This window comes from Saimiri boliviensis, chromosome 5 (genome assembly GCF_048565385.1).
Source record: "Saimiri boliviensis isolate mSaiBol1 chromosome 5, mSaiBol1.pri, whole genome shotgun sequence".
Taxonomy (NCBI): domain Eukaryota; kingdom Metazoa; phylum Chordata; class Mammalia; order Primates; family Cebidae; genus Saimiri; species Saimiri boliviensis.
Window position 1 is genome coordinate 29,342,273 of NC_133453.1, and position 23,451 is coordinate 29,365,723.

The window sequence follows — 23,451 nt, forward strand, 5'->3', positions numbered from 1 at the left end:
CTTAGAGAAGGACAAACTCCAGACTTATTTTTAAACACTGTTCTCTCTCCTCCCCTTTCTCTTTTTCTTCCTTATTCCCTTTCTCTTTCTCTATATGCCCCATCCCAACACAGATTTGTTTGTTTAAATTAGAAGCTTCAGAAAGCGTGTTCAATTTAAGTATAAATATTTAAATGGCCCTTGATTCTGTTTATAATTCACATCATCAGAACTCTTTGTTTATATATTCACCATTAGACCACTGCTTTAAAAATTTCAGGTGGTAGACCATTAGTATGTAGGCCATGAAATTATTTTGCTAAAGTTACCAGCATTTCAAAATTATTAAAAATAGTATTTTCAAATGGAGTAGAAAATAGATAATTTTATGTAGTTAAGAGGAGTATTGATTGATAAAATTTCATTAGAGTTTTGTATATGTTGTGTGTGTGTATATTGGGTCTTGATATAAAATGTAACTCCTATGATGAGTCGTGGTCGTTAGATTTTAATGCAGGGACAAGATTTTAAAGCAGAACCAGTAGTGAATGTTGAATGAATGAATGAATAATTATTTTACTTTTTAAAGAAAAAAAATTTCAATATATGTTTGTATGTTACAATTAAAAACACTCTGCTATTTTATAGTCAAAATACAATGATTTATTGGCCAAAAATAAGTTCCTCAATCCCCTAACTCTGAGTCTTGTTTCTACAGCTTGTGATGGCATTGGCACAGGATCACTGATGTCAGCTCAGACTGTGGATTCCAGTAACATTGACAAATTCATAAACTGTACCAAGATCAATGGGAATTTGATATTTTTAGTCACTGGTATACATGGGTCAGTATTAAATTTTGTACAAATTATTTTACGTAGTGTAGACAAAGCCGAAGAGATTCTTTAGTCTTGTTTGTTGGATTGCTCTGGAAGCTGAAGAGTTTTACCTTTCATTAATGCTCCTCACCAATGAAAGCAAGGGCCTGATTTCACCAGAAGTGACTAGTTTTGGAATTTGCTCAAATTTTAGTTTGGTGACTACTTAAGGTTGAAAATATAAATTTGTATTTAAACTAAAAAATATTTTCAGGACATTCTCTCAAATTCACAGTTTTCAGCAAGCTTCACTTGTCTTTGGATATGTTTAGGAATAAGTGTCACCAGTTGAGGTGAGAGAAGTCATTCAAATTTCTAACTGATTAGGTTGAAACAACATAAATTAATACCCTGTAAAAAGTCTGACATAAAACAAATCAGTAAGCTGAAATTCCCCTGAGCTTCTTCCAGAAATTCTTTGTCCTCATGTATTCTTTTTCTTTTTTTTCCCTTCAGTTGGGAAGTTAGCAACACAGTGAGAAATCCTGATAAATGAATTTCATTTTAGTAATACAAATTGTAACATAATTTACCTGGGCTCCTTCATTTACAGAACTACCTGCTGGTTTTAACTGGGAAAAAAACAAATGTGTATTCTTTGAAAGTCTGTATTTTAACTTTGTATGTTATCTATTTATCTGTATTACTACTCAATCCCTAAATATTAGTGTTGCAGGCTGCAGATAAAGACTATGTCTCATATATTTCAATTCAAAATCTTACTCTGAGCATATATCAGATCATTTCTAAAAGCAAACTAATTTAACATATTATGAATAAATATGTCCAAAGAGGAATGGAAAGAACAATAGAACAAAATGTTTCTTTTCATTCAAATAAATTATATGTATGATTGCTTAAATATCTTGTTTATTTTAATAGGTAGCTTTTAATATGGTCCCATGTTAGGTAGTATAATAGTATGCAGGTAGTCCCCACCCCATATTTTTGATATCTGGCCTAAGAAATGTTTTTTCTAATTTACCTCTTAAAATGTATAGACTTGGTAATTCTCAGCCCATATTCCTACATGGCATCAGTCTGTTGGAACTGGGAAGCTGGATTAGTCAGTTATCACATTGCTAATAAAGTCACACTTGAGACTGGGTAATTTACAAAGGAATAAAGTTTCAATGGACTCACAGTTTCACATGGCTGGGAAGGCCTCACAATCATGGTGGAAGGCAAAGGAGAAAGGCATGTCTTACATGGTGGCATGCAAGAGAGAATTTGTGTAAGGAACTCCTCTTTATAAAATCATCATATCTCATGAAACATACTCACTATCATGAGAACAGCATGGGAAAGACCCACCCTCATGATTCAGTAACCTGCCACTGGGTCTTTCCCACAACATGTGGGAATTATGGGAGCAAAATTCAAGATGACATTTGGGTGGGGACACAGCCAAAGCCTATTAGTGGCACAAGTCCTTTAGAGGTGGGACACATTTAGTCAACTTTACCATGGCCTTGTGAATCCATTTACATTGCTGTCTTACCCTCCTTGGATCATTGCGTAAGAGACCTGGGACAATATTTAGATGTTGTTTCATAATTTAATGCATATATGATATTTAATAAAGCAATATACCCACATTTAACTATATTTAAAACCAAATATCACATGAATATAAGATTATATTATGCTAATAATGTCTTCTGAGAAATAAGAAGAGAAAGCCACTTGACTCACATTGCCTGCTTTCACCTGGAAATAATGGATGAATTCGCATCAAGCCTTTCAGTATGAGGAAAGAGTTGAAATCATATTCACATGAATTGCATTAGACAGGTGGTTTTTATCCTTATCGGTCCAACATTCTGCTTTTATATATTAAGAAATTGCCACTTTTCAATTCTGAAATAAAATTTATAGATAATATGACTTACATATATATCTCTATTATAATTCTCTAGTTGTAATTATAAAAAGAAATACAAAAAAATAAGATACAATCAAATATATATTGTTATGGGAATTCACGGTTTCCAATGTGAAAATTTAGATTTATGAAAAATGAAATTGGAAAGCATTTTTGTATAAGAGGTATCAGGAAATAAAAAGCAAAGGAAAAGCTGAGCACTAGAATAGGAAACAACTAACCAGATACATTGTTACATGACCAAAATAAGAGGGAAATGACTTTCATTGAAATTTGAGTAAATTGCTTCTTGGCTTTTTGGCTAAGATCAAGTGAAACTGGAGCAACACAGCTAGGGAATTATGCCTGGCCAAAGTATGACCAAGCATCAAGTTTTCACATATGAGGTCCTAAATGTCTAGTAGGGTATGTTAAAGTTGTACAAAACATGAGGCAGTCCTTTGATTTAAGGGACAGTTAACAACCTTGTGATAACCCCTGTAACCTGTAGGATTCCCCAATCTCTGTTACAACTGAAGCAGCTCTACAGATGTGACAACTTCCTGTCAGTGGGTGGTACTGTCCCCACTGAGAAACACTGCAAGAATTTTGTGACAGTAGAAAGACTGCAAACCACCAAAAGTGACCCGCTAAGTCTAAAATTCTTACAGATAAAACATGGGTAGGAAGGTTTAAAAAATACATGATTTATTGAGGTTCAGAATAGTTATTTTAGTTTTGGTTCATCATAGAACATAATTATTAATACTCCAGATTTCTGACGAGGCACAGTGGCTCATGCCCATAATCCCAGCACTTTGAGAGGCCGAAGCGGGCAGATCACAAGGTCAAGAGATCGAGATCATCCTGGTCAACATGGTGAAACTCAGTCTCTACTAAAAATACAAAAAGTAGCTTGGCATGGTAGCACACACCTATGGTTCCGTCTACTCAGGAGGCTGAGGCAGGAGAATCACTTGAACACGGGAGGCAGAGGATACAGTGAACCAAGATCCTACCACTACACTCTAGCCTGGGAAACAGAGAGAGTGAGACTGTCAAAAAACAAACAAACAAAACCTCTAGAATGACTATAGTGACTACATATATTTATTTTATTCACTTCTGGCTCAGAATGGAGGAAAGTTTAATAAATAAATATAATAAAAAATGGAAAACAGTAGTCAAATGAATAAAAATGTCTAAGACGGTAAGGGCCATGCATTTACAGGTTTATGGGAAGAATACTGCTTTGGACTAACCAAGACTCCTAAGGAGAAAAATACTGCTAATTTATCCAGGTGAAAAATTCTGGAAAATCAACTTACATGGATTAAAAGTAGAAAGTAAACCAAGTTTGTCTTAAATGTAAACTCAGAAAGTGAGAGTTAGAATTCCTTCTTGGATAATCTGATCCAGAGTAGATTGGAGTCTGATTTGCAGCTCCACTATGGAGAGTTTGCATTGAGTTGGGTGGATTTCTTTCATGTCAAACACTAGGTTTCCTCCAATAAAAAACTTGAGAAAGGAATTAACAATAAATACCTATTTCCTATGATTGTTGTGGCGATTAAAAACGAATTATTTTGAATTGCTCAGCCCAGTGCCTGGCATATTGTACAACCTTGACAAGTGGTATAAAATACAAGGTTGGAAGTGCAGGAAGGAAGGGAAGAGAGTGAGAAAGAGTGAGAAAGATGGGAATAGAGAGAAATGAAAAGGAAAAACAAAGCAGGGAGAGAAGAAGGCAGTACAAAAGAAAAATTGCAGTGCCTGTGTCTAGTTTGTAGCATAGCATATTCTGCAACAAGTATTAGTTGTATAGACTTCATTAGAGTCTTATATAGACCCTTTTGGAAACCAAATAAAGGCAAAATTTTTCTTAAGATGAGTCATACTTCTCAGTTCAGATGATTATTTGTCCTTAATCATAGCACTTATACCTGGAATGGTTGAAATTATGAGTATAATTGGGTCTCAAGCATAATTTATAAGATATTTTCCAGGATAAGCATGTAAATGAATTACGACATATTCTTTATTCTCACTGTCATTCCAGCATGAAACATATATTCTGAAGCCTTTCTCTTTTGTTTTAGGAAAGTATGGATATAAAGTTAATTCAGTAGACTTAGACATGTAATATATGTATAGATTCAAGTATGGTCATGAGTGTGTGTGTGTGTGTGTGTGTGTGTTTGTGTGTGTGTGTAGACAGAGATATTTTAAAGGTGGATAATATATGATATAAGCAGAAAACTTACAATAAATTTTAAAAATGCTTTTTCTCACTTAATTTCCATTACCTTTAATATTTTGCTGATGAACTTTTATAATATCATATGGTTTGATTAAAATAGCTGAGATGTTTTTAACTAATAAAATGCAAAAATAATACTTAAATGAGGCTGTTATGCTTTTTAAAAACAAGTTTCTCCGTAAAATATATTTATTGGCAACTTGCCAATTAAAATTTTAATATATAATTGGGCTCAAGGAGGTTAATTTGCATGTTTAGTTTATGGTGCAATGGTACTATCACGAGGAATAGTAGTAGGCACTCATTTTCTTTTTAGAATGGAAACTGCAGGAAACCTCAGTGTTTAGGGTTATCATTAGCAAAACTTTTCTTTCATGTTTTGTTATGATTTACAACATTGATGTGCATGTGCTTACAGTAACAAAATGCTCTCCAAATAAGCATGTTCATGCTGTGTCACAATGAAACACTGGCAAGAAAGGTTTTACATGGTAGACTGCAATGGTGCTAGAAAATGGAAGATAAATAATAAGCTTGGTGATGAAGTGATTTCAGTGAAAATGTTTCACTCTCTTTCTCCTGAGCTCCATTTTGGATCACTAAACACAATGACAGGGTAGACACAATGTTATTTTGCATGGCTCTGAATTTAGTTAGGAAAGTTAACTGATTTAAAGTACTATGGATTTTGAGTAGCTGTAGGATGCAACTCCCAAAACATACTTTGAAGTCAGTGAGTGGAATTCTGTCAACTTATTTTGTGAGAGTCCTGAATCTCTAAAATTAACTGTGTAAAATATCTGTGGTCCATTGGGCTTCATAGTAGCATTCCAGGTTTCATTTCATTCCCGGCAACATGGAAGTATTCTCAGTAAAGGTTTGGACTGACCCCATTATTGTGTGCTTGCCCTGAATTTTGAGTCTTTCTCAATAAAGCCAGGATATTTGATTATATGACCTGAGCTGTTCTATACACTGCTTTTCATCAAAGAACAAATGTTGAAAGCTCATTCTTGTACTGCAGAGCTGTTATTTTCCTGTGTACACAAAATTCTTTGCACATTAAAAAGTGAAGTTTTCTAAAGCATAGTTATTTGTTCCATATATCTTTGCTTGTAAATAGAGCAAGCTTGCTAGAACATTTAATTGAGACTTTAAGCTTTTGTGAGATATTAATGTGACATTGAGAAAATTTTCATCGATAGTTTATGTGTGAATTATAGGGAAACACATTTATAGCATTTCTCCAACCTCAGCAATATCCAGTATTTGAGCCTGGAATAAAGCACTTCATGTTAAACTAGTAGTACATTGTATTGATTGCACTCCTTAGTTCAAAACAGTAATTTAATCAAGTAAAGTTTTTTTTTTTTTTTTTTTTTTCTTAAAGATGTGGAATGGTTTGCAGTAGAAAAGAATATGCTGATAAACTAAGTTCAGAAAGCCAGTACAAGGTGGTTCCAGAGATCAAGTTGCTGGAACTGATACTCGTTTCAAGGATTGAATGCTGGCATGAATAAATGCCAATGGATTTAGACACAAATCTCCAGGACATAGGCCATATGCCTATCTGTTTGTCGGGGGAATGTGGAGCACGTTGATTGAGATCCCTATTAAGACTGCATATAGTGGGTCACTGGTGATTATTTGCCATACCAAAAAGGAGGGTTCTCAGAGACTGGTAAAAGAAGAGATGTCCCCAGTAAGAATAGAAGTTGTTTGGCTGCTGCAAGTAGATACATACTTCTAAAAAAGCCTACGATCACTGTTTGTATAGTTTTGATCTATCTTGAAGAAGTAGCCAATGGAGAAAATTTAATCTCTCTGTAAATAATATATATCATGAGGTCTCTACCCAGGATAGTATGAAATCTTTTTAAATGTAATAACAGTTTAAAACTTATGTGCATTCCTTTGAAAAATCTTTAAGTCTTGCTTGAATTCATGTACTTGAAAGTGAATAGTTTCTGTGTTATAAACATGAATATGAATAAACTAGATAGGAACAAGATGGTTCTACGTAATCCATATGAAGAGAAGCTTTCAGACAATGCTATGAATATTATAAAAATTCACAAGTAGATAAATGTAGAGCTACAGAAAAAAATGTTGATTTTATCTGTGTTTGTTACTATCCTTATGAACACCAGATACTATTAGCAATGTATGCTTCTTTGAGGAGCAGAAATGCCGGTTGTTCTCACTAGAATTTATTTCCAGACTATGTATAGTCTTCTCAGTTAAGAATAACTTTTAAAACAAAATAAAATAAAATGGTTTTTACATGAACTTATTATCTTTGGGAATTTCATCAGAATAGTTGCAGCTGAATAATTGTATGGATCTAGCAAAGCCTTTGATGTAAAACTCATATTTTGTGTCATCAAAAATTTCCCCAAAACATCTATTATTCCCCTTCCACGTCTAGCACAGAAAAATTTAGACATTAATTGAAAACATCCTTCTTGCTAATTAAAATTAAATTTGAATAAAATAATGATTGTAACATTTCTCATATTTTCACTCCTTTATTAAAATTTAAATTTGGCTATATGTGTTCTTGATTTTCTAGGGACCCTTACAATGCAATTGAAGCCATAGACCCAGAGAAACTGAATGTCTTTCGGACAGTCAGAGAGATAACAGGTAACTTTTTAAAGGGCAACTGTTGTGCTATGAACAATATAACTTTTTTTAAAAAATGACCTAAGATTGGCTGGTCACGGTGACTCCCACCTGCAATCCCAGCACTTTGGAAGGCCAAGCGGGGTGGATCTTGAGGTTAGGAAATTGAGACCATCCTGGCCTACATGGTGAAACCCTGTACCTGCTAAAAATATAAAAATTAGCTGGGTGTGGTGATGCATGCCTGTAATCCCAGCTACTCGGAGGCTGAGGCAGGGGAATCACTTGAACCCGGGAGGCAGAGAGTGCAGTGAGCAGAGATCATGCCACTGCACTCCAGCCTGGCAACAGAGGGAGACTGTGTCTCAAAAAAAAAAAAAAAAAAGTTACAAAAGATTGGAATCAGCATCTCATTTTCAAAGCAAAATTTAATTTGTAAAAACCTTATTTTTAACAGTGGTGTCTTATTAGCTTTTATGCACATTTTCAAAGCCCATGGAATTATAAAATGAATATCTTTGAAATTTTGACATTACTGCTTTGGCAAGTGTCAACTGATCTTTGACCTATGTTTTTCTGTTTACTTCTTCAAGAGAAGTACTATTGATCATGGATAACATGTATCATTTATTTAGCACATTTATATTGAGCATGTAATATGTTCAACCCTGTCTTAGTAGGTAATATGGGGCCCATAGATATGATTCAGACATGGACTTACCATAAAATAATGAAAAATCTAATGAGAAAGTTTAGATATGTATATTAATGTCTTAGGATACAATGTTGACACTGATGTCATAAGTGTACAGATGAAGAGGTAAAAGATTTCAGAGAAATTGAAACTATATTTTTCTCTTTAGTTAGACTACATTTTTACATTTATAAGAATAAATCAAATTGAGTCACTGGAACCTTTCAACATTTATAGTTTCATTCAGTAGGACACTCAATCTTGGAAAAATACATGTGTAATAGAGTGCTTCTTGAGTAGGACACTCCATCTTGGAAAAATACATGTGTAATAGAGTGCTTCAAAAATAGAAATGTTCATTGTCCTTTCTCATTTCCCTCCTTTCAACACATTTTCACTATATTTCAAGAAAAATCAACACTAGTACTAAGACAATGATATTCTGATTTATTTTTACTACTCTTCACTTGTAGGTTTCTTGAACATACAGTCATGGCCCCCAAACATGACTGACTTCAGTGTTTTTTCTAACCTGGTGACCATTGGTGGAAGAGTACTCTATAGGTAAGTGAGTATGTTTAACAATCCAGGTCTCACAAATTTCAAGAGGAGCATTGTATGTTCATTAAGTCAAAACCATCAATCTTACTGATTTACTGATTCTGGGGAAATCATGCTTCTATCCTTATTTCCAATGAAAATACCTCTGGTGATGGTATGAAGTGTTACAGAATACATGGTTTGATTATTCAATTGTTTGTCACTCAACGTAATACTAGTATTTTGCAAGTATGGAGTACATAATGTGAGCAATTCAACTAAACTTTCATTTTTATCAGATTTATCATAATTAAGAGATAAGAGTTGTGTGACTTGGTAATGGCTTGGGTGTATAGGATATCAATACTGTTGTGCTAGGAGGTGCTCTTTTTGTCTGGTGCTGTAATTTTAACTACGTATCACAGGGCTGATGCTTTAGGAACTGACCTACCATTCTACATGTAGGGTTGGTTAATAAATGGACAAAAAAATTCAGGTTTAGAAGAACATTGATAAAATTATAATGTCAGTAATTTAAATTCACATTATAACAATAAATACCAGGTTTATCTGATTTCATCTGTATAATATTCTTAATTTGAGCAATAAAAAGTCAATTTACATAAGAATTTTTTAAATTTGTCCACTTAAAAAATCTCTAAAATTAATATCATTGATTTTATAATGTTTTATTAAAAGTACATTTAATTTTACTATTAAAATTCAAAACAGTTATATCTATAAGAGGTTTTAAAAATGTAAAGGAGAAAGGAGCTTAATAAGAAAGTATAGTTGAGAGATACCATCTATTCAAGTGCTATATGTAAACAACTTTTACTATCCGTTGAATAAATATTATAAGACAGTCATGACATTGTGCTAACATTGTAATCAACAACTCAAGAGAGTGACGATGGGGACAAAATTTGAAAGAGTTACATGTTAGTCGTTATCATTGAGCATACACACACACACACACACACACACACACACACACACTGACACCCATGGAAAATAATTCTAAATATTAACAGCAAAGAATATTTAAAATTATAAATGAAAGGGAAAAGCTTTGATCTCCAAAATGTAAAGTAATATTTATTGGCTAATTGAAATGTGGGAAGCATGTTTATTCTTTAGAGAATGGAAAAGTAATTACAAAAATGTGACCTATATTAAAATAAAAACAGTTTCCTTGAAATGATATTGTTTTAAACAGAGCAGTTGTTATTTAACTTTTAGAGACCTTTTCCCCAGATACCCAAGTCATCTAAGTTTGTTTTCTTTTTTAAATTTTAGTTTAGTTTTATTCTTTACTTTTTACTATCTCCTAACTTTATTATACATTCCTCGATTATTATAGCTCTTTGCTGTCTGAGGTATAAATTAAAACTAAATACTTACAATCATTTTCTGTACTATCTACCCTCTGAAAGTGTGTCTAAATCTATTACACAGTTAAAGAAGAATTAATGTCTTACTTTGAGTAGATGAACATTCGTTTTATAAACATGCCCTTACTCTTAATACAGGATTTCATCATTGAACAACATAAAGTTAAGACTTGGGGTGGGAAGATAGTGACCAGACATTTCAGTGGTAAATATATACACAGAAATAGAGATATACTGCCAATACGTATGCAAGCAAAGGACATTTTACTTTGGGAGGTCAAATTATTACTTTAAAAACTGATAATATATAGCATGTAAAAACAAATACCATTCTAAACACAGATTTATGGATTCAGCCTCTTTTAGACTCCATTAACATTCTTTTTGAAATAAAATGTGACAGCCTTATTTTACTTCTAGAATGCTTTCATTGTTCCATTTTCTCCCTCCCTCCTCCTTAGTGGCCTCTCCTTGCTTATCCTCAAGCAACAGGGCATCACCTCTCTACAGTTCCAGTCTCTGAAGGAAATCAGCGCAGGAAACATCTATATTACAGACAACAGCAACCTATGTTATTATCATACCATTAACTGGACAACACTCTTCAGCACAATCAACCAAAGAATAGTAATCCGGGACAATAGAAAAGCTGAAAACTGTAGTAAGTACATTACTCAGACATTTAAAACATAGAAAACTATTTTTTCCCATTTTTTTGGACCAAACAATTAAAAAAACATCAGGTCAGAATTGTTGCTGTCTTATCCTAACCCTTAAAAAGCAAGGTAGTTATTACAACTGGCAACATGGTATGTAATAATCAGAATAAGTGACTTTCTACAATATGTAGCATATTTATTTGCAAGTTGTCTTACCTAATCTTAATAATCCTCCTGTGGAGATTTGGATTCAGTAGGTCTAAGTGGAACCTGGGCATTTAAATGTTTAATCAGCATCCCAGGTAACTTTAAGGATCCAATCAATTTGTGGAGATCCACCCTATTGAATTCTCTGTTTGTTGTTTGGTCTCAGTGAGTTTGATAACAGAATAACAGAGTTTTGCCATTTATGGGTAGTAAGAGAAATGAAGATGTATTTTTCTGATGTGCAAAAACTATTCAAGAAGTGTACTGTTCAAGACAGTCTGTTGTTCAGAAAGAAAATTTATTTTATAAGTGCATTTATGTAGACATGTAATTATCTTTTTCCATCTATTTTGCTACTTATTGATTCATTTAATAATTTTTTATTTACACTGAAGCAAAAACTGCTTTTGTAGGCACATGACTATGCCATTTCTGTCTAATACACTGGTACTCCAATGATTTATCCCTGTTTTTCTATTGAATACTACTCTTTCCTACATCCTGAGTGCCACTATCATGAGTACAACCATCTGACTTATTATGGTAAATACCAAATAAAAAGACTCCAAACTCAAATGATCTGTTTGCAAATGAATATTCTTGTTGTGGGCACAAAATCAATCCATTCTAAAAGACAGAACCCTAGAAAATTCTGCTATTAGGGTATTTTCTTACTTCTTTGATCTCTCCATTGAAGCAATCATAAGGGTATACATAAATAATGATTGAGTTTGTGTGTGTGTGTGTGTGTGTGTGTGTGTGTGTGTCTGTGTGCGTGTGTGTGTGTGTGTATAAATAGAAGACTTTTTAAAAGTCATAAACCCTTAAGAGGCCAACATAATTTGTTTATTGAGTTGTCAGTGAGTTAATTGATTTATTAATACCCCATCCTGTCCCAGAAATATTTTAAGGCAGCTCAGTCTGCCAATCTTCATAAAATATAACTTATATTTTATGAGGAATTCCCTTATATTTTAGCTGTTTTGAATCCTTAAAAATATTTCCAAATAAAGGAGATCTCTTGCAACATGAGGTTCTTGCTTTGAACTTAAGTTCTTACACATTCTTCTGTTCCACAAAGAATCAAGAAATAGAAAATCAATTATGTATAAAAATATGCATATTATATTGAATAATATTTATTATTTTGTTTTGCCTGTTTTATTTTCTTGTTTTACACATTACTGATTCCTAAAAGAAAATTTGCTTTACTTTTTCCCTAATACTTAAGCTTCTTACTGCACATTACAATATATATGTGTACATGCCCCAGAGTAGATGATTCATGGCAGTAAGACAGAATCTTCTTCAATACCAATTGATGAATGTTTCCCTAAATCAGGCTTATACTCTTATTTCCTTCCATGTCCTTAAAAAAAATTAGTACCACTACTTTTCAGAAATGTAACTATGAATTTAAAATAATGTAAAGAAAAATATAAAAGAGTCAGAGAGAAACATTCATCTTTGATGCACTTAATCGGTTTATGAATCTTACAAAAATTTGTATTTCATATCTTTTCTATACTTGAATTAAAAAGCAAATGGGGAGAAAAAAATGCCGAAATTAATGTAGGGAAGCAAGATGGGAAAAAAGGGATGTTTCAATAAATTATATAATGTTATTTCACAACTTTTGAAAACTTCTAAACATTTCAATTGGCCAAAAGAAAATTTGTAATAATAATGATAAGCTAAAATCTAAAATGTGTTTAAACTTTTAGTGTTATGCTTCCTGGATTGAGGATAGCTGCTTTACAGATCACAGACATTTTTGTTGTTGTTGTTGTTGTTCTGTACACATGAGTTGACTTTGCAGCTTGAGAAAAAAATGAATCAGTTATGAGAAACATAGTTTTGTGGTGCTATAGTATCAAGTATATAATTTTTTTTTTTTTTTTTTGTAAGACGGAGTTTTGCTCTTGTTACCCAGGCTGGAGTGCAATGGCGCGATCTCGGCTCACCGCAACCTCCGCCTCCTGGGTTCAGGCAATTCTCCTGCCTCAGCCTCCTGAGTAGCTGGGATTACAGGCACGCGCCACCATGCCCAGCTGATTTTTTTTTTTTTTTTGTATTTTTAGTAGAGATGAGGTTTCACCATGTTGACCAGGATGGTCTCGATCTCTTGACCTCGTGATCCACCCGCCTCGGCCTCCCAAAGTGCTGGGATTACAGGCTTGAGCCACCGCGCCCGGCCAATTTTTCTTTTTTAATATCTTAGAATAAGTATATTTTGCATGATATTCATTTACCAAAATTTAGATTTCAGTCTCACAGCACACTGGATCCATAAAAATTCCATATGCCTCCATTTTCAGAAATGTAATTACCCTGTAAACTTGACCTCAGAGGTGCTGTGATGTTCACAATAAGCCTGCAATGGTACCCACATATGATTAAAACCTTATCATCCCCCAGTACTATTTGTAAATGGGAATGTCTAAATGCTTGCTTCATTTCAAATGTACTGTAAATGTTTTATTTTTAGATATTCTGTCTTTGTATATCATACACACACAAGGTGTACATGAGCTTACACACATGTTCACTACTAGAAAACATAAATGTATGCGTATACAGCCTGCATGTCTGTATGCAGTTCCACATACAACACACATGCATATACACACCTAGAAACAGATTCATACATATATACCCTTACATGCCCACCTACATTTATATGCAGTCACCATGAAATACTCTGATCTAAACCTGGAGGTTTGTTCTGAACTTAATGTAAAGACAATCTTCCATTTGTAATGGTGTTTTTTGGAGTTCAACATGATTTACAACAGTAATGATAGTTAAAAAATAAAGTTAACTCATCTACAAAGAGTAACAGTGGCTAGAGCCACTATTTTGACTTTTAAGTCAAAAATTTCAAAGCTGAGTTTATGATTTGAAGCGATTGAGATTGAGGGAGACTCTGGATCATGAAAAGCTAGAATATTTTGGGCCTCTGTTATTCATGGGGTTATGGTAGTAACCAAATTACAGTGTAGGGTGGAAGAAGTTTTAAGGTAGCTTTATAAAAGCATTTGAAGTTTCTTAAAATATTTTAGCATAAGTTTTTTAACAATGAAATATAAAGTGTAGAGATAAATATTACACCAACCCTTCAGAATCTGAGTTATATTTGAACTTATACATCTCAAGTCTTAAAAATATTTGTATAGATACTGTTAAATCCAACATGAATAAGAAATTAAATTCATTAATATTCAATATAACATGTTTTTATTTTTGCTTTTATTTTTAATATATATTCAATATAAAATGTTTTTATTTTTCCAGTTATAATGGTACCTTTCCCATTGTTCAAAATAAAACTAATCCAAAAATATATAAAAATATAAAAATATATATTTGCTGATGAATATTTATATATATACATATATATATGAGTAGTGACATATGTATTTTCATATATAAATGGGATCTTACCTTTCTATTTAAATACCGTTCAGCCATCTATGTCTTATACTTAATATAGTATAAGCATCTCCCATGTCAGTATCTAGATCTTCCTCTTTTTTTTTTTTTTTTTTTGAGATGGAGTTTTGCCCTTGTTGCCCAGGCTGGAGTACAATGGCCTGATCTTGGCTCATCACAGCCTCCACCTTCCAGGTTCAAGCAATTCTCCTGCCTTAGCCTCCCAGCTAGCTGGGATTACAGGCATGTGCCACCATGCCCGGCTAATTTTGTATTTTTGGTAGAGATGGAGTTTCTCCCTGTTGATCAGGCTGGTCTCAAACTCCTGATCTTAGGTGATCTGCCCACCTCAGCCTCCCAAAGGGCTGAGATTACAGGCATGAGCCACTGCTCCTGACCTTCCTTAATCCTTTTTAAAGCTATTTATAGAAGTGTGCAGGACCAGTACCATATTAATATTTCAAATTATTTTCCATTTTTATATTATCACTGCCATAACGTGTATCTTAGCTCACGAAACATTTTGTAGTATACAATTATTTCCTGAGGCTAAAAACTTAGATGTGGAATTTCTGTATAAATGAGGCTGCATAAAAATTTTCTCACTAATTTCTGCATCATCTTCCAAAAATACTAAATTAATTTACCCTTGTTCCAAACACTGTGTGATAGTAACATTATTCACCACTCTTTACATTACTGGATATTATCTATGGTTTTTAATTCAATGATCTAAAAAAAGAAAAGTATTGCCGGGCGCAGTGGCTCACGTCTGTAATCCCAGCACTTTGGGAGGCTGAGGAGGGTGGATCACAAGGTCAGGAGTTCCAGACCAGCCTGGTTTTAGTTGAAACCCCGTCTCTACTAAAAATACAAAAATTAGCTGGGCGCGGTGGCGCGTGCCTGTAATCCCAGCTACTCAGGAGGCTGAGGCAGGAGAATCGCTTGAACCTGGGAGGTGGAGGTTGCAGTGAGCCGACATTGCGCCATTGCACTCCAGCCTGGGTGACAGAGTGAGACTCTGTCTCAAAAAAAAAAAAAAAAAAAAAAAGAAAAGAAAAGAAAAGTATTTTATATTTATATAATTTATCTTTTTTGTCTTGTAAATTGCTTTATCTGTGAACTTTTTTTTTTATTTTCAATTTGGGATTTGTTCTTTTTCTCCTAAATTTGAAAAAACTATTAACAAATTAAATTCATTAAATTTTGTTCCTTCAATGTGTTGGGAATAACTTCCCTTCTTGCTAGTAATTTGAATAATTTTTCTTAAGATAAATCAGTATTTATCAAACCATATTTTTATATATTAAGTGGTTAGATTGTTCTTTCCCTTTTTTATTGTTTTATCTTGTATTTTTAGACAGTTCTTTCCTTCTAGTACTTTACAAAAATATTGAAAATTTTACACATCTTGACCTTTTGGCATGGCATTTTTAAAAAGTTCCTGATTGCGGTATGGATCCAAAATAATTTATTAATCTCTCCTTGTTGACTTTAGCCGATCAGCTAACAAATCAGCTAACAGGTGCCAGACTCTGTCTCTCAACCTACCTATATTGTTTAATTTGAGTATTACAACCACCTTGTAAAGTATAATTATTGCCATTTACAGATGAGTATACAAATGTTAACAAAGTTAAATAATATTTCCAGTTTGGGAGCTACTAAAATCATGTTAAAGATTTAAACCCAATGTCTGTCTAATTTCAAAGTCTAGACTCTTCATTTCACAGAGATTCCTCTTAAAGTAAGGAAAATATTGGCCAGGCATGGTGGCTTATGCCTATAATCTCAGCACTTTGAGAGGCAGAGGTGGGCAGATATACTGTGGTCAGGAATTCGAAGACCAGCCTGGCAGACATGGTGAAATCCCATCTCTACTAAAAATACAAAAATTAGCCAAACGTGGTGGTGGGCACCTGTAGTCCCAGCTACTCGGGAGGAGAATTACTTGAACCTAGAAGGTGGAGGTTGCAGTGAGCCAAGATCATGCCACTACACTCTAGCCTGGGTGACACAGTAAGATTTCATATAATGTGATTCATTTTTATAAGAAAAATGGTTGATTTATTGAAGTATACCCTATGTAACATACTATTCAGGAGCACACTCTAAAGCCAAATGACCTGGGTTTTAGTCTCAGCAGAACTCATTGCTATCTGATTTTTACAGAGACAATTTTAGTGTCTCCATACCTCTGTTTTATCATTTGTAAAATGGAATTGATAATAGTATCCACCTCATTGTATGCCTGGCTCAAAGAAAGTGCTATTTATGGCCAAGTATGGCAGCTTATGCCTATAATTACCAGCACTTTGGGAGGCCAAGACAGTCAGATCACCTGAGGTCAGGAGTTCAAGACCAGCCTGGTCAACATGGTAAAACCCCGTCTGTACTTAAAATAAAAAATTAGCCAGCTGTTATGGCACACACCTGTAATCCCAGCTACTTGGGAGACTGAGGCAAGAGAATCACTTGAACCCAGGAGGTGGAGGTTTCAGTGAGCTAAGATCATGCCATTGCACTGCAGCCTGTCCAACCTGGGGGGGGGGGGGGAAGTGCTATACACGTGTCAGCTGTTATTGTTACTACTAAAAATTTTATTTTCCTATTAAAAATAGTTTACATATTAGACACATATGCACATAAACAATGTGAAGATATTTAATTTTACTTCATGAAAAAATGCCTTCTTGGGGAATAAAAAAGGAAAGATAAATATCAAGAGCTTCCTTCTTTACACAGAAGAAAAAGTTTACCTTATTAAAGTGGTGAATTAAAAGTTTGCAAGAGAAACATCAATCATTGGAAGATATGGAAGGAATAAGATTAGTTATTGTGTCATTAACAGGAGGCTGGACATTGAAAAATATAAAAACAATCTCAAAATCGTAATCAGATAAAAAGTGTATATTTGAGAGTCTCTTGAAATGTATTTATCTTTTTTCTCTTCTAATTTAAAACATTTTAAAATTGGCTTTATGATAAGTAACAGACTTAGTATTTTTTTAAATTCCAAAAAATATCAAGTTTAAATTAATGGCTCAGGGGAAAAATATTTGGTGCTGGGGAATATATTTTTTGGCACAAAGAAGCTAAAAATGGCACACATTTTTATATTTATCTGTGGTTTTGATGTTTCTGAAATTTGACAGTAGAAAAATCCACCCAATTGTACATGAATGTAGAAAAGGGAATTTGCAAAACTGCTATAGTTAATTGCTAATAACTGATCTCTCTGGATGATAACATCATCCAATTTTATGAGTCACTGTTTGTCCAGAGTTGAAGCAGGCCAAAGAGTTAATAAGCGGGGAGCAGAAGCAACAGTAAGTAACTGCTTATTTTCCTTTTGATAAGAACATAGAGAACATTTTGTGGCATTGTTAGTAATTTTACTTCATGAAAAAAAAATTGCCTTATTTGGGAATAAAAAAGGAAAGATAAATATTAAGAGCTTCCTTTTTTATGTAGAAGAAAAATTTACCTTATTAAAGTGGTGAATTAAAAATTTGCGAGGAAAACATCAACCATTGGGAGATGTTTTTCTTACACAGTGGAGAATAAAACAGTTTTCTTAATGTATTTTATTTGTTTTTCTCTGGTAACTGATAGAAACAACAAAATATAGAAGTAAGCGTTTTACTTTAACATCATAAGAAATGATGGATTTCTATAAAATATACAGACTTTATACTGTCATCACTTCCAATATGTTACATATTATGGAAAATATATTTTGATTAAAAATTAAGATTTACCTGCTTTTAAGAAAATATTACTAAAGTGGCAGATTTTCTTACTTTCTCTTGGTCCTATACTTTCACTTGATTTGTGCACTCCTAACCCATCCCATGCTATCTTGAGTAAATGTGCTTTTACCAAATGCAGCCTACCAAGTTAGAGGAATCATCCTCTGGGTCTGGTAGTCTGGGAAATTATTGAACTCTGCCACACATTTTATTTAACCATAGTTTGGTATGAATCATAAAGTGTGTAACTTTGAATACAGTGAAGTCACTATTCTTACGAGTAATCAGAAAATAGAAAATCTTAATTACACTTTTAAGAATTTCCTTTTAAAATTACTAGAGTAAGACATCAATACGCTGTTCTTTTTTAAAAATAAGAAAGCATTCAAGTATGATTTTGTGATTGTATTTGAAGCAGCACACTGTCTAATTACTAACAATGCTACAAAATGTTCTTTATGTTCTTATCAAAAGGATAATAAGCAGTTACTGTTGCCAATTAGCTACAGAAATGATACCCCTTCTATTTTGTAATCTAGACATTCTGAGAGAATGATCTCTTAACAATAAAAGCCAGGATTTCTGCAGGCTCCAGTTTTCATTACACATGGTGAGTGATATTTTAACCTGACTTACCTCTATATCAGTGGTTGCAAAAATTTAAAGCAAAACTTATAATTATTAAAAATGCAAAAGTTGGGCTCCTGTTCTCCACAGATTCTTATTTGGATAGTGTTGTGAGTCGAATTGTGTCCCCTCTAAGAGATGCTGAAGTCCTGACCCCTGGTACCTATGTATGTGACTATATTTGGAAATTGGGTATTTGCACATGCAGTTAAAATTAAGTTCAGATGAGCTGATACTGGAGCAGGGTAGGTCCTTCATCCAATGACTAGTGTCCTTCTAAGAAGAAGAGAAGAGACACATAGATGGACACACACAAACAGGAATGTCATGTGAAGACATACATCAACTCAGACGAAAGACAGCTGTGCAAAAGAAGAAGTGATGACTAGAGGGATATAGAGGCAAGCCCAGAACACCAAAAATTGCTGACAACTGCCAGAAGCCAGGGGAGGGCCACAGAACATTCTCCCTCAGAGGCCCCAAGAAGAAACTAGCCTGCGAGCACCTGGATTTTGGAATTCTGACCTCTAGAACTGTGAGAGAATACATTTCTGTTTTCTTAAGATGCCTAGTTTATGGCAGTTTCTTACACTATTTCTATGAAACTAACATAGACAGTATGATGGGAAACCTGAGATTCTGCATTTTTAATACAAAGCAGATTATTCTGAGACAGGTGCCTATGGGAAATCCTTTGGGAAACTCTATGCTGTCATACCCCATATTATTTCCCCATCATTCTATAGTCAAAAAAATATGTATTTAAGAATACGTGATCCTAGCCATTCGTTTTCTCTTCTGAAGCTGTGTTCCCTTGTCGGAAAATTCACAATTGAATAGCTTGAAACCATATATTTAGTAATAGTTCTGGGAGACAAAGATAAAGAGCTAACTTTAAAGAACATTCTACAAATAATGGGGTATTTTTGCATTTACTAACAATAACATATTCAGTAAAATAAAGGGAATATTTAATTATAGTTTATACAGTAATTAAATAATTATAGTATAATATGTATTGTACTGTCAAATTTTATTTACTTTAGAGTTTCAACAAAATACTTTTGTATTCATTTTACTTTTTTACACTTATGTTCTTTCTGAGAGGTATTTTAGATTGTGCTCAATTTTCTAATCAAACTTTCAAGACTTTCTAAAATTTTATTTCTTCTGTCACTATTGCCTCTCATCTCCTTGTATCAGGATTTCCTGCCCCAGTTCCACCCATGTCAGAGATGTAGAGAAACTAGGGTATATAAGACTTAACAATAATTTGTGTAGCATCTATTTAACCATTCAACATTGAAAATAGGTGTGTCTCTGCACTTCCTTCTCCACTGCTGCTTTCCCAACTTCTTTGTTAACCCATTATAATTTTTTACAATGTCATATAATGTCATCCCACTTTACACGTGTCTATCCTTGCCTACTCACAGAGCTATTGCCAGGCAGTTTAGTGCTTACAATAGACTGAATGATGGCCCCATAAGGATGACTGCAGTTAAATCTTCAGAACATCACCAGGGCTCAGTCTTCTATTTGCTTGCTGTGAACATTACCTTATGTGGTAAAAAGGACTTAGCAGATGTTAAAATAGAATGATTATCTCAAAGTTATTTGAGTGGGTTACAAATATAATTACATGTGTCTTTTTAAGAGGAATTAAGAAGGATTTTTGACTACAGCAAAGGAAAAGGTGATGTGATCATGGAAGCAAAGGTTGGAGCAATGTCACTACAACCCAATGCCAAAGGGGGTCTTCAAAAGCTACAAGAGGCAAGGAACAGAGTCTCTCCTGGAGATTTCACAAGGACTCATCCTTGCTGCCACCTTGATTCTAGCCCCTTAAGAATCATTTTGGACTTCTGAATTCCAGAACTATGACAGACTAAATGTAGGTGGTTTTAAGCAATGAAGTTTGTAGTAATTCATTACAGCAGGAATAGGAAATTATTTCAATATTCTTTTAGTGACACAAGTCCGATGCAAATTACTTCAGTTGTAAAGAGATCATATTAACTCACAGAAATGAGAAGTCCAAAGAATGTCTTTTCTGTCACAATTGGATCCAGGAGTTTAAAGAGCATCACCAGGGCTCAGTCCTCTATTTGGTTGACTCGCTTTCCTCTTGGGCAATTTCTCATTCTTCATTAAGGTGACTAGCCCTGGCAGGCATATGCTAAGAGCATTCACAAGTTTATGAGTTTGTGAATGCAGATTAAAAAGTGTTACCTATCGTCTTCAGTACAGATTGACCCTATTTGGACCATATGCCTATCTCTATTGTCACTATTGTCTTCTTGTCACCATCTATTCAAATATGTCTTCAAGTCAATCCTATCAAAGAAATTGAAGTGACATTTTTTGAAACAGGAGGTCCTTTACTCTTCTGCTTAGAACCTTTCAACAGTTTCCAGCAGATCTTTGGACAAAACACAAAATCCTGAAAATGGCCACTAGCTCCTATACAATCTGTCCCCTTTCCATCTCACTAGTTTAGAGGGTACCACTTTCCCATATGCTGCCCATTTCAGTCTGTTTTCTGAGACTCCTAATATGATTCCTTCCTCAGATTCTCTTGGCTAGAGTTACAATTTGCCAGTTTCCACCACCCCTTTGCCTTAAGAATTCCTACTTACTTTCTTATCTCTGCTTTAATGTCCCTTCTTTTGTGGGCTGACCTAATGCCATTTACCCACTAAGTTAAGACAACTGCTATATTCTCTCAGCAGTCTGTAATACACACACACACACACACACACACACACACACACATATGTGTATGTGTATACTGAACCTGGGAGGTGGAGGTTTCAGTGAGCCGAGTTCACACCATTGCACTCCAGCCTGAGTGACAAAGTGAGACTATGTCTCAAAAAAAAAAAAAAAAAAGTAAAACAGGCTGCATACAATTTTATGTATGTATGTAAATACATATATAAAATAAATGTAAATACAAAATACATTTATGAATTTTGTATATACGTAACATATGCAAACTGTTTTACTTTTCGTATTGTGTGTGTGTGTGCATATATATATATATATATATATATATGCACACACACACACATATAAATTTATAGACGTATATAGAATTATATGCAGCCTGTTTTCTTTTTCTTTTTTTTTTTTTGAGACAGAGTCTCACTTTGTCACCCAGGCTGGAGTAGTGGTGCCCCGCCACCAGACCTGGCTAATTTTTATATTTTAGTAGAGATGGAGTTTCATCATATTGGTCAGGCTGGTCTTGAACTCCTGACACCAGGTGATCCGCCCACCTCAGCCTCCCAGAGTGCTGGGATTACAGGCATAACCCACCACACCCAGCCCTGTTTTTCTAATTAGCTGTAAGCTCCATAAGGTAGCAAAATACATATTCTATTTCATGTTTCAGTTATATCCTCAGCTTTATGGTAACAAGAGCTACCATAAAGTAAGTGGTTTCTTAATAAATATTTTTTAAAGTTAACACAGGGATATGCTTTTATGCCTTCACATTCCTCTTGAGTACATGTATTGAGTATTTACTTAACGTCTTAGACCGTGCATTAAAAATTCTACTAATTTGATGTGTAATCTTCATCACAACCCTGAGAAGATGTTACTATTCACTTTAACGATAAGTAGCATGTAAGTAATTCCCCAAGACTACATGGTTCATTATAGAGTAAGGATTTAAATCTATGTCTAATCACAAAACCTGAGCTATAATGACCATTAAACGGTATTTTTCAGCTTTAAAAAAATGATGAACAATACCTGTCCAAATGCATTTCAATATTTTTTAGATAATCCATTTACTTTCACATGCAACACTGTAGCAATCCATTATTTTAAGCTTCCCTCTATTTTAGTTAAAGCAGGTTCAGTGTTCTCAGTAAAGGTCAAAATACTAAGCACATTATTATCTCTCCAAATTTTTAACAGACAGCTACAATTCAGATGAGATAAAGAAAAATCTATTTTGCAGCTTCCAGAGGAAACACAGAGGAAGTTAAAGGTTGCCTAATAACTACATTGCTAAAGTCTCTTTAGAGAGGTTTATAATGGCCTTTTGACCTGTAAGCCATTGAAAAGCCCTTCCACTCCTACACTCATGACTATCACTGCGGGAAGTCAGAGGGCTGTTGAATTCTTGGTGCTGATCGAAAATTTCCTTTCTCTTAAGAATTTCAGAGAAGTAGCTTCCTTGGCCTTTTGTTCTATGCTGTCTGGAGATACTTCTTTTGGTTTCACTCTGGAAAAAATGATCAACCAACCTTCACTTCGATCATCTATTGGTTTGGAAAGAATGAGAAGAAAATAGTTTCCTGTTTATTATTGATTTCTTCCAATAGATACTGTTTCCATAATCCAAAACTGCTCTGAAATTGGGTATCTGATAAAAACTCAGGGAGGCATTAGACAGCAGAAGAAAGGTTAGATTTTGAGTGACACTAAAGCTTCCTCTCCAATTAACGTCAAAGCATATAATGAAAAATCAAAGCAGTCAGTCTTTATCCTTCCACATACTGTAAAGTTCTGTCACCTTTAGCAG

At 34.1% G+C, this 23,451-nt stretch overlaps 1 protein-coding gene across 5 annotated transcripts in view; it reads left to right on the forward strand.

Annotated features, from left to right (window-relative positions):
* Nucleotides 1-23,451, forward strand: part of ERBB4 (erb-b2 receptor tyrosine kinase 4) — a 1,202,488-nt gene that overhangs the window by 848,500 nt on the left and 330,537 nt on the right. For all 5 annotated transcript variants that reach the window (XM_003925582.4, XM_074399075.1, XM_074399073.1 and 2 more), the window contains exons 9-12: nucleotides 698-824; nucleotides 7,554-7,627; nucleotides 8,774-8,864; nucleotides 10,696-10,895. In XM_003925582.4, coding sequence (XP_003925631.1) covers nucleotides 698-824; nucleotides 7,554-7,627; nucleotides 8,774-8,864; nucleotides 10,696-10,895 — 492 coding nt within the window. The remainder of the gene's footprint in view (nucleotides 1-697; nucleotides 825-7,553; nucleotides 7,628-8,773; nucleotides 8,865-10,695; nucleotides 10,896-23,451) is intronic.